General features: G+C 35.0%; 1 protein-coding gene across 4 annotated transcripts in view; it reads left to right on the top strand.

Moving 5' to 3' along the window:
* Positions 1–1,556: 1,556 nt before the first annotated feature.
* Positions 1,557–15,901, top strand: part of LOC108366081 (optomotor-blind protein-like) — a 71,373-nt gene continuing 57,028 nt past the window's right edge. For all 4 annotated transcript variants that reach the window (XM_017620362.1, XM_017620363.1, XM_017620364.1 and 1 more), the window contains exon 1: positions 1,557–3,154. In XM_017620362.1, coding sequence (XP_017475851.1) covers positions 1,962–3,154 — 1,193 coding nt within the window. In that variant the 5' untranslated portion in view covers positions 1,557–1,961. The remainder of the gene's footprint in view (positions 3,155–15,901) is intronic.

The following is a 15,901-nucleotide window of genomic DNA, read 5'->3' as shown; positions in this document are numbered from 1 at the left end:
AGCGAAGAAATTAAAAAAAAAATATATATATGTATATATTTTTGTGTTAGCTAATATTAAAAAATTTCTAGTGGAAAAGTGCAATTTGCAAACTAACGCGCAAAGTAATGAAAAGTGCGAGTAAGGCAAACAAATTTGGATAAAAACAAAAAAATTAAATTTTACAAATACGAAAAATGGCGTACCAGCTTAGTAAAAAAGCATACCTGCAGCAAAAGGAAATTGAAGAAATGGAAAAATCTAATTTTTACATTTACAAAACGGCATAACTGTGCAAAAATATTTTGCTCTAAACAAAAAACTAGGTTTGGTTAAGGTAAAAAACATAACAGAGCCAAAAAAGTGTTTGTGCAAAACATAAAATTGAATCTGAGTGCAGCAAAAAGCAATAAAATGCTGAACTTTTTTTTTAAAAACAAAAGCAAATTTTAGTAGAGTAAACNAGCAAAATTATTGGAGCTGCAAGGGGAACGGACTGAAAGTTCACGGCGTGGCAGAAAAATTAGCAACGCTTAAAAAAAAGTGAATTATGCACCGCAAGTGAATAGCAAATGCCTAAACTAACTGAAAACTTTCAAATAGCGAAGAAATTGAAAAAAATATATATATATGTACATATTTTTGTGTTATCTAATATTAAAAAATTTTAGTGGAAAAGTGCAATTTGTATATGCAAACTAACGCGCAAAGTAATGAAAAGTGCAAGTAAGGCAAACAAATTTAAATAAAAACAAAAAAATTAAATTTTACTGGGTAAAAAAATTTCCAAATACGAAAAATGGCGTACTAGCGAGCAAAAAAGTATACCAGCAGCAAAAGGAAATCGAAGAAATGGAAAAAACTAATTTCTGCGTTTACAAAACGGCATAACTGTGCAAAAATATTTTGCTTTAAACAAAAAACTTAGGTTAATTAAGGTAAACAACATAACGGAGCCAAAAAAGTGTTTGTGAAAAAACATAAAATTAAATCTGAGTGCAGCAAAAAGCAATAAAATGCTGAACCTATTTTTTAAAACAAAGAAACCTAATTTTAGTAGAGTAAAAGTGCGGCAAAGTGAGCGTAAAGAGCATTAGAACAACAATAACAATTCAAAACAGCTGTTACAACAACAAAATTGTGTAAAAAATCAAAAGCAAGTATGTAAATAAACGAAAGTATGTAAATAAAATTAATAAGAATTTGGAAAAATTTATAAAAATTGTAATTCAACCACAAACAGCTGCAAAAACTCACTTTAGTTGCCGCAGAATTGCCGTTTACATTTGTGCAACAAAGATTTTCCAAAAGAAGTGTAAAATTTAAAAAGAAATATTTTTTTTTAAGCAGCAGCAGGCAGCACGCGTCAGGCTAGCGCAAAAAAGAAGTGAAGCAAACAAGCGGAAGCAGGCGCTGAAAGTAAAAATATAGAAATTCTAAAAGCTAAGTAAATTTTTTGAAAAGCGCTTGAGCGGCTTTTTAGTCGAGCAGTAGAAACGCGCGGCCTAGAGCAACATTCCGAGGGCTGTGATTTTGATTTAAGAAGGAGAACACNTTGCCGCAGAATTGCCGTTTACATTTGTGCAACAAAGATTTTCCAAAAGATGTGTAAAATTTAAAAAGAAGTATTTTTTTTTTAAGCAGCAGCAGGCAGCACGCGTCAGGCTAGCGCTAAAAAGAAGTGAAGCAAACAAGCGGAAGCAGGCGCTGAAAGTAAAAATATAGAAATTCTTAAAGCTAAGTAAATTTTTTGAAAAGCGCTTGAGCGGCTTTGCAGTCGAGCAGTAGAAACGCGCGGCCTAGAGCAACATTCCGAGGGCTCTGATTTTGATTTAAGAAGGAGAACAAATTTTTGTGGTCTAAGGTGGCACTGAAAGTTTGCGCCCTCCTGCTCCAAGCTGCTCCGTGAATTTGCTAGTGCGGCGCGCCTAATTTTGTTTTAGCGCTTTTTGCCTACGCTGTTGCTAGAAACGTGTAATGTAATGAGATACGACGTTCAAGAGTTGCTTCATCAGTCTGCTGAGGATCCATTCGCTCGATTCGCAAATGGGATGGCATATCATCCATTTCTGCAGCTCTCCCGACCCACTGACTTCAGCGTGTCGTCGCTGTTGACGGCCGGCACGCAACAAGCACAACAGGCTAGCACCGCTACCGCTACCGCCGCCGCTGCAGCAGCCGCAGCCGCAGCAGCCGCCGCGGCAGCTGGTGATTTGAGCACTGGTGGCGGAGGTGGTAACGCGAATACCGTATTGAGTGCGGCTACCTCACCCGCACAGCCACATCAAGCGCATCAGCAACAGCAATCGCCAAATACACCCACAAGCGCTGCGGCATTATTGCAACAACAGCAATTGCAATTGCAACAGCAGCAGCATCATCAGCAACAACAGTTACTTTGCGGTGTTGGTCAAGCCTCACCGGTTGGTGGTCAACAGCCGCCACTGTTATCGCCTGGCAGCAATAATAATAACAACAATAGTAGTAGCAATAGTATCGGCAGCAAGTCGAGTAGCAATAGTAACAACAATAACCGCCACACGCCCACCAACACCTCCAACACAAATAACAACAACAACGATCCTCAGAGCAGCAACAATAATTTGTCGTCGCACGCGCACGCGCACGCGCATCCACAGCCACAGCAACAGCAACAACAACAGTCACTAGCTCATCCAGCGTCACATTTAACCTCGCCACATTTGTCGCCGCATCAGCAGGCGCCACCACCGCCACTGCCGCACGCGACGCATCCGCACGCCCATCCCGCACAACCGCCAGCGCCGCACCAGCATCCGCATCACTCGCCGGTGCCGGGCCATCACGCTTTGGGACCACACCTGCCGCAACAGCCGTACTTTCCAGCGGCCGCGTTAGCAGCGCTCGCCGGCAGTCCAGCGGGTCCACATCACGGTCTCTATCCCGCCGGTCTGCGTTTCCCGCCACATCATCCGCACGCCCATCATCCGTTGGGCACACCCTACACCACCGCCGAGGACGTGGTGCTCGCATCGGCTGTGGCGCATCAATTGCATCCGGCGATGAGACCGTTGCGTGCGCTACAACCGGAGGACGATGGCGTCGTCGACGATCCGAAAGTGACGCTGGAGGGCAAGGATCTGTGGGAAAAGTTTCACAAGCTGGGCACGGAAATGGTGATCACCAAGAGTGGACGGTAAGTGGCAGATTTTTCAATTTTTATACAAATTAAGTGAGGTCCACTGTGAGAGTGAAATTTGAGAAGCGATGAGTTAGTGAAAAAGTAATTTACTGCCCTAAGGCTGTGAAAGTGCCAAAAGTATTGCTTTGTGATCTTCAAACCCCTGATAGATGGTGCATAGAAATTGTGCTTACCAACTTTGAAATAACCCTTTAACGCCAGTCCTCTGCGCACATTTTTTTTTTGTCACCGCTTCGCACACTTAACGTCCTTCAACAACACACTTCATTGTGCCGTCGGTAAATGGCGTTCTTCGAAAAAGTTGATCGGGTTTCAGAGGCTCGCTTTGAGATGGCGTGAATTATGCTCACTGCTCACAAACATATGTGTGTACATATTTGTGTGTTCATTCACCTTCCTCCTTCCCCCTGCTGCTGCCTACTGCCATCAGCATCAACAACAACCCCGCCGTGTGTTCGTCAATGCAAATGACAGCCGGTATGCACAGCGGCAATATGGTGGTGAAGGGATGATGATGTTGATGTTTGATGAATAATGCATTTTATATAAGAGGTGATTTGTACACACAAGAAAAATGATTAATCAGAGGGTAGTTGATTGTGAGGATACATATTTACAAATGTGTGTGTCTGTGAATTTCTATGCGAATAAGTGCAGCAATTGTCTCGAAGTGTGTGGCGAAGAATGCCGAGATACTGTCTAAAAATTCCGTGTACAAGCTCAATGAGTCAAACGATGGGGCTTTGTTCGAAAATGCAGTCCAACAGCTGGCTCTTTTTGAGAAAAAAAAAGTTCTGAAATCAAGTAAAATGCCGTCTATTTCTGTAGGAGTGCTTCAGAGGCTTTCGGCTTAGCAACTTCAAAGTGTTGGTAGTAGGGATCTTAGTTTTTTTCTTGATTTGTACGAACACGGAATTTTCGGGATCGCGTTTATACAATCCCGCAATTCCGGGATTAGTCTCGGGTTTAGATATTCATTATTTTTCAATAGTTTAAAACGAAAAAATTGCATCAATATTGTTTGAGAAGCTCTCCTCCCATATAATAAGTAATATATAGTTTGAAACCTAATTTTTTATTTAAAGCAAAAAATATTTCATTAGTAACAAAACAAGAGACAGAAATTAAATGTATACGAGTTTAATGATTCTTAAGCGTGTACCAGCTCGATGCAAAAAAAAATTTAAGTCAACAGATGTAATGGCAGATATAAAAGAAATGATTTATTGCAACCAGTTTTGTCTATATTTCTTAATGTTTAATTTTTTTTAATAAAAGTTTACCTCATTTTATATATAATTAACTGCACATAAATGTGCATTTCAAAATTTGTACAAAAATTATAAAAACGCAAAAATTTTTAACCAAGATTTCAAACCTTCACACAGAATTTTAAAAAAAATAGGTACGCAGTTTTATAGCGCATTAAATAATAGTAAGATAAAGTGCAAGTTTTAAGCAGCTGCAAAATACTGTTGATTTTTGGAAATTTGTTTTTATGATGCTGGGCATTTTCTTCCATATAAACAAATTGTCGAACATATTTTGTTGGCAGAAAATGTGTGATACCGCCAGCAAAAAAAAAATTTAATTAAAATTATAAAAAATCAAGTGTATTTTTAGCCACTCGAAATTTCTACTTTATCCTTCTGTAATTTAATGGGCTATAAAATTGCGTACCTAAAATTTTTCTAAAAATTCTGAAATATTGGTTAATATTTTTGCATTGTTATAATTTTTGTACAAATTTTGAAATGCACATTTATACACAGTTAATTGCATATAAAATGCGGTAGACTTTTATAAAAAATTAATAAATATTAAGTAAACAAAAGAAATATAGACAAAACTGGTTGAAATAAATCGTGTCTTTTATTTCTGTTACTACAAACTTAAGTTTTTTTTTTGCATCGAGCTTTTTCCCACAAAATATTTAGGCGGCCGGTTCATCGATCCGAGGAGTCACTGTCACTATTCACGGACTTGTTCTCCTTATAACCCCATTCATTCACATGTTGTAACTCCTTTTCACGGGCCGTGGTACCTATTTTCATAGAAAAGTATTCGAAAAAGCAGGCACCCGCATAGTCTATCCAGTGTTGCCATTTTGGTGCTTTTGGAGCTAGATTTAGCTCTTTATTTTTCTGTTTAGCTCCGAAAATTGGGTTTTAGATCTTTTCAAATTTATCTAGCACTTTTTAGCTCCAAAAAGTTTTAGTTGTATTTGGTATATATAAGCCAAAATTTAAGCGTTGATAAAATGTAAAATTTCGAGGTGCAGTGTATCCACCATAAATCTTGGATCTAGGTTAAAGTATTCAAAAATTAATTAGAAGAAGATCATTTTGTGGTAGCGGATTTTGTTTTACCTTACTAATTTTACCTTTAAGGAGAGCTGGAAGTAAAACTTTCCAGAAAAATGTTGCGAAAAAATTATTCAATTTAAATATCTGAAATTACAGACTTTAACAGTTTGTAAAGAATTTTTATTTCACTGTTATAAGTGCCATCATAGCAACGAATTCGTAATATATGCACCTTATTTTGATTTTAAACGATTTTTTCAGCACTTAAACTTATAAAATTCGTTGTTTTTATTAAAATTGCCGAAAATGTTAAAACAACATCACGTCAATAAATGGTCAACCATAACAAAAATATGTAGCAATTCATTTTAGCTACTATTAGTATTATTTAGCTCTTTTTAGCTCTTTTTTTCGACCGTTTTAGATCCAAACGAAATTTTTCTCTGGCAACACTGAGTTTATCTCAGTTAATAAACCTTTTTTAGGTTACCTCTCAGCCCAATGACGAAACTTTTGCCTTTGGTGTATACATATGTATTGTTCCAGAAGCCTAAAGCACTCTTTTCGTTGAATGCTTCAGTAGAAATCGTCCGTAAAAGGATTAAATGAAAGGACATTTGTTATTTCATATTTCATATTTCATATTTCGTCAGGAGGCGGTTTGAGCAAAAAGTTCACATGAATTCACTCACGGTTTGTCTTGGTTTGGTATTAAACCTACCCCCAATTGGTATTTTACATCTAAGAAGTTCGTTTCTAAGTCTAGTAATGTCCGGGTGTTTTGAGAGGTACGCCCTCTTCATGCTGTTACTTTTCAAGTAAAACGGGCTTTTTATCTGGCCTGACCCAGATAATATAATGTGGCTGCTTCTTATTCATCGCCTGCCGTTCTACTAGGGTAGAAGTGGCTTTAGATTCTTTACGAGCGTATTGGCCCTGCAATGCTAGTGGGACTAGTGTTTCGGGTGTAACTACGCTGCCGAAACGTTCATTGAGTATTCCTCTCTGAGTGCTGAATCGGTGATATGAAAAGAGAAGGTGTTCCGCATCTTCTATTTCCTCAGGGCCACAGTAGTCGCAGTATGTATAGCTTTCATGTCCAAAGCGATGGAGGCAGGCCTTAAAGCATTCATGCCCGCTAAGGACTTGTGTTAGGTAGAAATCTACCTCGCCGTACGATAATGTCATGTGTCCACATTTTCATTGTGATCCGTCTCTAAACTTACTTAAACGCCTTCGGAAATTTTTTCTTTGAAAGATGGTTTGACTTAATAGTTATCTATGTAGTTGGCTATAGACTATCTTTTTTATAATTGTACAAAGCAAGCGTATTCTTGAAGTAAAATTCTTCGAGTGAAATTCTTCACCTGTCATGGTTTTTGATTTTGTTATTACATTTAACATCACCTGATCCCAAGCCTGATTAATTTGTATCTTTTGTTTCTCCTTCGGTGTAGTGATTATTAGACTTAGCTAGTATGGGTATAGGTTCCTCATTTCTTTGTTACTATTGTTTTTCGATAATTTCCTTGCTTGGTTGCTGGTTAGAATGGTATTTCTCGATAACTTTCCTATTTCCTGGTTAAAATATGTTGGTATTTCTCCATAGTTTCGTGGTCAGATTAGCATTTCGTGATAAATGCATCGTTTTCTGGTTAGAATAGATTGATATTCCTCGTCTTCTTGTTACCAATAGTTATTGGTTTTCCTCGATAGTATAGTGGTTATTGTACTCGCCTGACAAGCGACAGCTCGTGCCGCACATTCGCCGCAGTTGTACCACAAATTATCTGATGTTTAAAGATGCGCTGTAGTTCTGTTTCTTCGCCGAATTTATACGGGTAAATTTGGTTGCACAAACCCGACCCACGTGAGATAGCGTACTCTTCGATCCCTTGGTTGCATTCAAGCTAAAGTGAGAATTTAATCGATTCTTAAAGATGCTTTTATAAGGTCTTTCAAGTTATCCACTTATCTAGAACTTATTTAAAGCTTTCGATATCAACACCAACGCGTTTAAAATGGGTACCTAGGGCTAGTGTCTTGTTTCCTTGGAGATCTAAAAATAGGGAGAGCATATGCAAATATTTAGTTTATTTTCCGACCTCTGAGTTCTTGTATGAAATGGTCGCAGTAAGACCACTTTATTTTGGATCTCGTATTTAATAAGTTTCTTTATTATTATTTGAGGATCTTTGATATAAGTACTTAACAAAGCGAATATTTTTTATTAACGTAACGTAATTCCATTCTAGAGCTTGCGTCGCCTATCATACGAATGCACCATACTGTGTAGAAGAAGACGAAAGCTCATGGGTTTAGGATTTATCGAAGACCTAACCGACATAGCTGAGTTAGGCATACGGAAATTTCTGGGTTTCGCGAAATCCACACGATGGTTTGAGTGGAGGGGTTCGCGTGGTATCACAACGGGTTCAAAATCTAAGGGCCTGGGTGTGCTAGTGTTGTCACTCGCAGTCAATTAAACCTAACATAACCTAATCTTACCTAGAGCTTTTAGATCAGGTCTAGGCTTTAACTCTATAACAGTATTTCAGTCTGTGCTTCTCCATATCAATTGTACAAAAAAAAGCTTAAAAAAGTTCTGCAAGCGTACATGGTAATGCTCACCGCTGATTTCTTGTCTATTCTACCGAGCTTTTGCCTTTTTTACCAAAGAAAGTCTCTAAATAAAGTCATTGTGATCAGATAGAGATTTTCCTCTGCATAGGGCCGTTCAAATTCTATTTAAAGCTTCTCATACGGGAAATGTTTTGCTCATATTTGTATCAAAACAGTTTCTGTTTAAGCCAAAAATGATTAGAAAGTGCTTCTACACTATGTGCGCCCTGATCTAATGAAAGATTTAAAAAGCTTCTACCACCGAATAGTACGTTTAATTGTGACTTTATAAAGCCTGCAACGACTAGAGAGAGCTTTTACTTCGTGATTGCTTACATAAAGTCTAACGGAAGTCTTTAAAAGCTTCTCTCACGGGACTCATTTTGAATCAAAAAACCCTCTACTTAAGCCAACAAGGGCTAAAGGGAGCTTGGACTATATAAAATCAACCGGAAGCTTTAAAAAGCTTCCACCACCGAATATAATTTAGTCGTTAGAAATTTAGCCCGAAGCGAAAAGAAAGAGCTTTTCCTTTGTGTCATGTAAAATCTAACAAAAGCTTTTAAAAGCGTTTACATTGGATATACTTTGGTCGTCATCTCAAGTAGCACACTGGTGCCTAACTTGGTGTAAATTTACGAGTTTCGGTATAAATCTGATTAATTGTACAAAACTTCACAAATTTACACCTAGTTATACATCGGTGTGCTACTTGAGATTTTATCAAAGAAATTTCTATTTCAGACACTAACGACTAGAGAGTTTTCACGCTCGTTGTGCCCACATACAATTTATTGAAAGCTTGAAAAAGCTTGGCTAGCCCGATTATTTTAATTCTTTTAAGCCCAATGTTGGCCTAGTAAAAGGGTAATCAAGACCACCGGATAAGCTTTTTAAAGCTTACTATTGGTTATATATGGATGTCCATACAGTAGAAGTGCTCTCTGAGCATATATTATTAGCTTATTTTATTTCTTGCTTCAAAAAATTCTTTTTTGAGTCTTTTTTTCAAAGTTCTTTTACGAAGATTTTCTCTCTTCATCAATTTTTAAGCTTTGTTGTCTTCTAAAGGGTTAAGACTTGTTTTACAACTACTCTGCAAATTCAGACAAATTTTTTGTTAAGGATCACATTTTTCTATAAATTTCTTGAATCTTTTTTCTTTTGATAAGAAAAAAATGGCGCTAAGCAGCTCAACTGTCATAATCTAGTTAACCTAAAATCCGCTACAAACTAGAAAAAACCAGATAAAACCGCTCCCAAGCAAACGTGGCAGCATATATTTACTCAAGCGATTTGCAAAAAAAAATATATAAAAATTTGCACAGTTCATGGCCAACTGCTGTCTGTTTGACTAGCAGCAACATAATCTCCATGGCCAGATAAACGAAGCAGCAAGTCAATTAAGGAGTTTAATTTTGGGCAGCCGCGCAAAAAAAAATGAGTTGACCTGTGCAAAATTAGCTTAACCCTTAGAAATGTTGTTTACTGTCAGTGTACTTGAATGCAAAGATAATTAATTTCGCTGATTCGCTGTTAGCTCGCATTATCTTGCACTTGCAAAATTTTAGCTGCCAGGTTTTTATCAGCTTTACCGTTGGGATGACTTCACTTTCGCTTTTTCTACGAGTACTCGAAAGTGTAGCCGCCGTAGCTCGTTTGCAGCTGTTGAGCTAATATTTAAATATTTGTTGAAGTATTTTAATTTATAAGCTTTCGGTGAGTTCTCCTAGCATTTGTGTGCTGTTTTATTTAAATTTTGTGTTGTGGTTTTTGGTTGCTCAAGAATGTCATTTTTGCAACAGTTTACTCACTTGAATTACAATATATTTGGTGCGCACAAACAGTAAACGAGATTTTTTATCTTAATTTGCGTGCAGTTTTAATTTTGTGCTATTTTTTTTAGATTTTTATTAAACAGCGCGAAAAGACAGATTGTCGCCGTTAGTTATGAAAGTAATGTTTGTGCGAAAAAAAGTGAGTAAATTATTAAGCAGGAAAGCAAATATGTAGATAAATGTGTGCAAAAAAAGTGAAGATAAGTGAGATAAATAAAAGTTGTTTGCAAAAAAAATGTTAATAAACGTGCAAAAATTTCGGAGGATATGCAAGTAAAATGAGAAGAAATTTTAAATGACGATACAATTAGATTAAACTTAAAAAAAACGCGTGGTGGGTGGGCAACATTTTTTTTTGTTATAAAATTTTAAGTTAAAAAGTTAACGAATTTGAAATAAAAAGTTATAAAAATAAAAGTTTTTAAAACTAAGTATATATATTGTTGCTTTTCCACAATAAATTTTCATTTAAAAAATGGCCTCGAGCTCATTATAAAATTGTTGAATATACTGAAAAATTTAAAAAATTTTTTCAAATAAAAAAAAGTTGTCAAATAAAAATTTTAAATCTTCAATTTTCAGTCTTTTGTATGCTGCAAGAAAAGAACATTTTAATTCGTTTAAAAATGAGACCTGCAGAAGCCAAAAAAGGCGTTTCATACAAATTTTATATTTAACTTTTTTTGTAATGTTTTTAAGCGGCCGTGTTTTTGGATATCTGGTAATTTTTTTTAGAGAAACTGCTAACATTATCACCACCAGTTTTGATTAGTGTGAGATCTCCATAAAAATTTAAAATATTTCAAATCGCCATTTTCTTCCAATAGCGAAAAATTTACCTAATAAACCCTGCCCCTCAAAACTCTAAAAAATTATTGAAAGCAGGAGAACCTAAACTGCTGCCAATAACGCTCCCTGGCATACAGGGAATCCAAATGAGGATTTGCGGTATTCAGATGGATCAAAAATTGGAAATAGTAAAACAGGGTTGATATATTTAAGCCAAACAGCGAAAAATTTTTACCAATGGGCATCTACCCAAACATCTTTTCATGCAGAGATTTATGCCATAGAAATTTGTGGCCTTAGAATGTTTTAGAATGCTTCAAAATGCATTAAGTATATCAGGTCGTTTAGCGTCAGGTAAAAACTCTTTTGGAGCCAAGAATACAGACCTACTGGGCTGGGTATCGCGGCATGAAAGACATGAATGCAACGTAGTACTTGCACTCCATGGTTCGGAAACATTTTATGCGCTGACCAAAGCACATACAAGGATACAACAACTGGGTAAACAAAAAAGGCGAGCTATTGCATATCCAGAGTAGAGGCATGCTAAGCGGCTTTAAAAACTTCTTAGTTTAGATAAAGAGGGCCTCCAAACTCTCAGTGGGTATTTCAGGGATCACTGCTCCCTTCGCTATCACCTCAGTAAAATAATAACATAATCTCTGTGAATGTGTTGCTCTCCCCACAGGCGGACTTGTTCATATACATAGCTTCATTTGAAATTTGGACTAAAAAACCCACGGAAGTGCCAGCTTAAAAAAGTTTTGAGAATATTTTGGATTAAAAAGGTGTATTTTCGACCTCTATTAATCGCTTAATGTAGGAAAATCTTATATCTATATTAATTTAAGTCCAAAATAATTTTAAATTTCAAAAAATTTACAATTATTGAAAAAATCGATAAAAAATCGTACAAAAATTTGTACAAGGTTCTTAAAAGTTTACAATTGCTTTTTTATAAATTTGAAAAAAAAAATAAAATCAAAAGTTGGTGTAATAAAACATATTTAAAATACGTGAAGAACTACAAACTTAAAAAGTAACTAAACAATTTAAATTTTAAAAGTACATAAGTTTAAAATAAGTTAATTAACATTTTCTAACGTAAAGAAAAAAATGAAAAGTTAATAAGAGCAAAAAAATTTACTTAAAATAAAATTCGAGAAAATATTAAAACATGTAAGAAAAATTGCAGATTAAAAACAAATATATTAAAAAGTTATATAAATTATAAAAACTTAAAAACTAAATTGACTAATACCATGTTCTGACCGACATCGAAAACATGTTTTCGTTGCTAAAACTGGTTTTCGACCTAAAACTTGTATTTTCGTCAATGTAAAAGATGTCAAACGAAAACAAGCTTTCGCTGAAAACTACTTGAAAACTCACGTTCCACTCATTCCAATCGGTGTCTGCACTAGTTTTTTTCGATTATTTATCGAAATGGAAGTCATATTTTATCATCTTTAATACGCCATTTCGGATTTATTGTTAATTGGCTGACCAAAATAAAATAAGCATGGAAGTAAAAGCTTGTTAATGAAAAGAAATTGAAGGAAAAGTATTTTGGTTTTGTATTTGTGCAGCAAAACTGTAAACAAAGGATGTAAGAAATATCAACGAAAACACCAACAGTCGGTGTGAACAGCCTTCAGCCCACAATCCCAAAACTCATTTTCAAGGTGTTTTCGTTGTCGGTCAGAACATTGTATAAGGGGCAAGGACCCGAACTTTTATCAATTTTATAATTAAAGTCGTTAGAAAAAAGTTTTTTTGGACTTTTATTTTATTTGAAATAAAATAATTTTGTATCAAATAAAAGAGGACTAAAATATTTAAGTAAAAAAAAAATTTTAAGTAAAAAACAAAACCGACTCCAATTTTGAAATAAAAATTATCGGATCTAAACAAAATTAGTATGGGACCACACTTTCCGATGAAAAAAGAATTATCGAAATCAGTTAACGTGGTTCAAAGTTTTGCGGTAACATACATACAAATTATTTGATACCAAATTTGTTTAAATTGGATAAGCAGTTTGTTTATTATTAGGAAAGGACTTTTATTTCGGCCTTAAACAATATTTGGCCAAGTTTAAATGTTATTATTGGACTACAAAACTAAAAGTCCGGATTTTTTAGTTAATATTTTACTTTTTCTCAAAAAGTTCGAAAAATAAAGAGAATCTAGCATTCTTATCTAGTAGGTCCTGGGATCAAGGGGACATTGATAATTTTCCTCTACGATAATACTTTGCCGTCGAGTTTTATAACATCGAAAAAAATAACTGTTATTTTCGGTCGCTGCTAAGGGCCGTTTTTCGAGTTGGTTTTAAAATCTAGGTGCCCTTTAAATTTAGATGTTGTTTTAAGAGCACATAAATTTTAAACCTACTTGAGACAAGGGCACTAAGAAAGTATACAAAAAAAATTGAAACCCAACTAAAAATATAAGAATATGATAAACTAAAATTTTATATGACAAAAACTAATTTTAAAAACTAAAAACTGATATAAAAAATACACTTTATAATTTGAGTAGAAGAACAAAGTCAACAAAAATCCAAACTCCAATACGTAAATAAAAAAATAAAAAAAAATGAATCATCTTTAAAAAAAATATTAAAAAACAATTAAATCAAAAGTAAAAACCTTAAAATTCTTAATGCTAGAAAAAGATTTAAAATATATAAAAATGCAGAATTGAACAGAAATAAAAAAAACATCCTTAAATAATTAAAAAATTATAAAAAATACGTTAAAAATTTAAATAGTATCTAAATTTAAAAATAAAAGTAGTAGAATAACAAAAATAAATTTATTAGAAAAATTTAAACAGAGAAAATTAAAAAAAAATTGAACAAAGTTTTAAATGAAAAAGTAAAATTATAAACGGAAAAACATAAAAATTTGTATGTCTATAAGAAAATAAAATGAAAAATTTAAAAACTTTGGAAACAACACTTAAACTCTGTTTGGGCTATTTTGTGAATCAAAGCGATTTCAAGCTCAATTTTCTTTTCAAATACAATTTTAACATTTTTTCCCTCGCTACCTGTTTCCAGTGCATGAATTTAAAAGTTATTAAAAAAAAACTTAGTGGATTGTATTTTCTAATACATATTTTAATTGTAGGCACCTCATTGAGTTCGTTCGTTTCGCCACTCGCTAACTGTTGGCGAATCAATGGCGCCAAAATAAACTAAATACACATGGTAATTTTATGACCCGATTTTTTTCAAAGGAGAGTTTGAGTATTAAAGAAAAATTAAAAAACTTTGAAATTAAAAAAAAAATTAAAATTATTGGCAAACAAATTTTGATACTAAGAAAAGTGAATTTTGGCGATAAAATAAAATTAGAATTGTCAACAATTCAAAAAATTAAATTTTTCTAAAAAATAGATTGAACACGAAAAATATCCGTTAACGCGCCTGTCAAACTCCTCTACCGCCTTGGCAATGTGCCGGGCTGTCTATTAACTGTTCGTAAGCCCGCCAGCCGTATTACTTGCTATATGTACATAGATGTGTATATACGTATACATATGTATGTGGTCTTCTCTTCCCCGTTGACGCGCCATTAAAACACATACAGCTGTCCGTCAATGGTCAAGTCTCCCCCTCTCAGCCAGCCACTGTCACTCTACATGCCACAGCCTGTCCGCTTTGCTGTCTTTTTAGCCGACTGTCTGTCCGTCATTCGTACATATGTATGCATGTATGTATATACATATATGTACATATATGCAATGAAAGTGCAGGTGTGTGTGTGTGTGTGTATGCTAGTGGCTACTTTGCTATTTGCAACAATTATCGCACCCAGGGCTTGTTGGCACAAAAGTGTTGGCAATTGTTGAGGCGGTTCTACAAACGTATGTAGATACTTACATACTAAATATATGTGTATGTTTGAAGGTATTCGCAGGCGTTTCGTGAGAGCAGCGCTGTGGCGGGAGTAGCTAGAATAACAATTGCAACAACAACTTGCTATTGCTTCTACGAATTTTATTAAAACAATAATTGTTGTCTGCACTTGTGTGGTACTTGCCGCGAGCGCGCAAATGACTTTCAAGTGCATGACAACACCAACAACAACAACAACAACAACAACCAATTCAGCAACAATAGCAAATTTATACTTTAAAAACGGTCTAACGGTGATTTTTGTTCCATTAACTTTTTCGCAGCGCTTGCACATTTATGATTTGATTGTTTTATGTACATAAGTAGTAGTGAGGGTTGTTATTGTTGTTATTCTTGCTCTTGAGCGCATTTTAATTACCTCGAAGCACTTCGGATTCTCGCGCGCTGCACACTTTGTTGCATAGTGTAAAATAGAAAAATCGAAGCAAACAACAGATAAATGAAGTCAACACTATGTGGCGGCAACAACAACTATACACGACTAACAAAAAATTTGTGTAATAAAGCCAATTCGCCGCCGCAAACTGCGTGTACTAATTGCATTTCCAACAAATTTTCAAAATTTTAAAATATTTCTTATTACATACTCGCTTGCAACAATGTTGCAAAGAAAAAATCAAAAGAAAAAAAAAGAATAAAATAAAAAATATCTGTGCACAACTGCATAAATTTATAAAAATTTACAACTTGTTGTTATTTTAATTACAACAGTTGTTGCTTGTGGCATTGCGCGCATGTGTTGCACGTACGAGTACATCTACTCACTATGCCACACAGCGCACATGCAGCTGTCGATTGTTTGTGCAAATTATTTTATGTACCCGTCCCGCGGCCGCGCATTTTTTGTTCGCTTCCCGACGTTGGGATTTTCCGCAACGCGCACAATTATTCATGCAACGTTGTCGAATTAATTTTCAATTGTTGTTCTTTTATGTGGCACCTCGAATGTATGTACATATGTATGTGTGTAAGTGAAGCGCGCTACAATGCTCATATAACAATTTTATTTTATTACATGCTGATGCTTTTTTTTTGAATAATTTTAGTTTTATTTAATTTTTATTACCGATTTTTTAGTGCTGTTCTGCTGTTGTGCACATATAAATGTTTATTATTGTTGTTGTTTTTTACTTATGCATAGCATTTGTTTTATTACTATTGACATTAATTAGTATTAATGTGCGGTCAACGGCAAAGGTGTCGGCGCATTTCCGCCCCAAAGCGTCTGTGCCACGCCATACACTACGTCGCCGAACAC

The sequence above is a fragment of the Rhagoletis zephyria genome, unplaced genomic scaffold (assembly GCF_001687245.7).
Source record: "Rhagoletis zephyria isolate East Lansing unplaced genomic scaffold, Rhagoletis_zephyria_1.1 Rzeph_scaffold_02128, whole genome shotgun sequence".
In the NCBI taxonomy this organism is placed as follows: domain Eukaryota; kingdom Metazoa; phylum Arthropoda; class Insecta; order Diptera; family Tephritidae; genus Rhagoletis; species Rhagoletis zephyria.
This window is presented reverse-complemented; position numbering and strand designations above follow the sequence as displayed.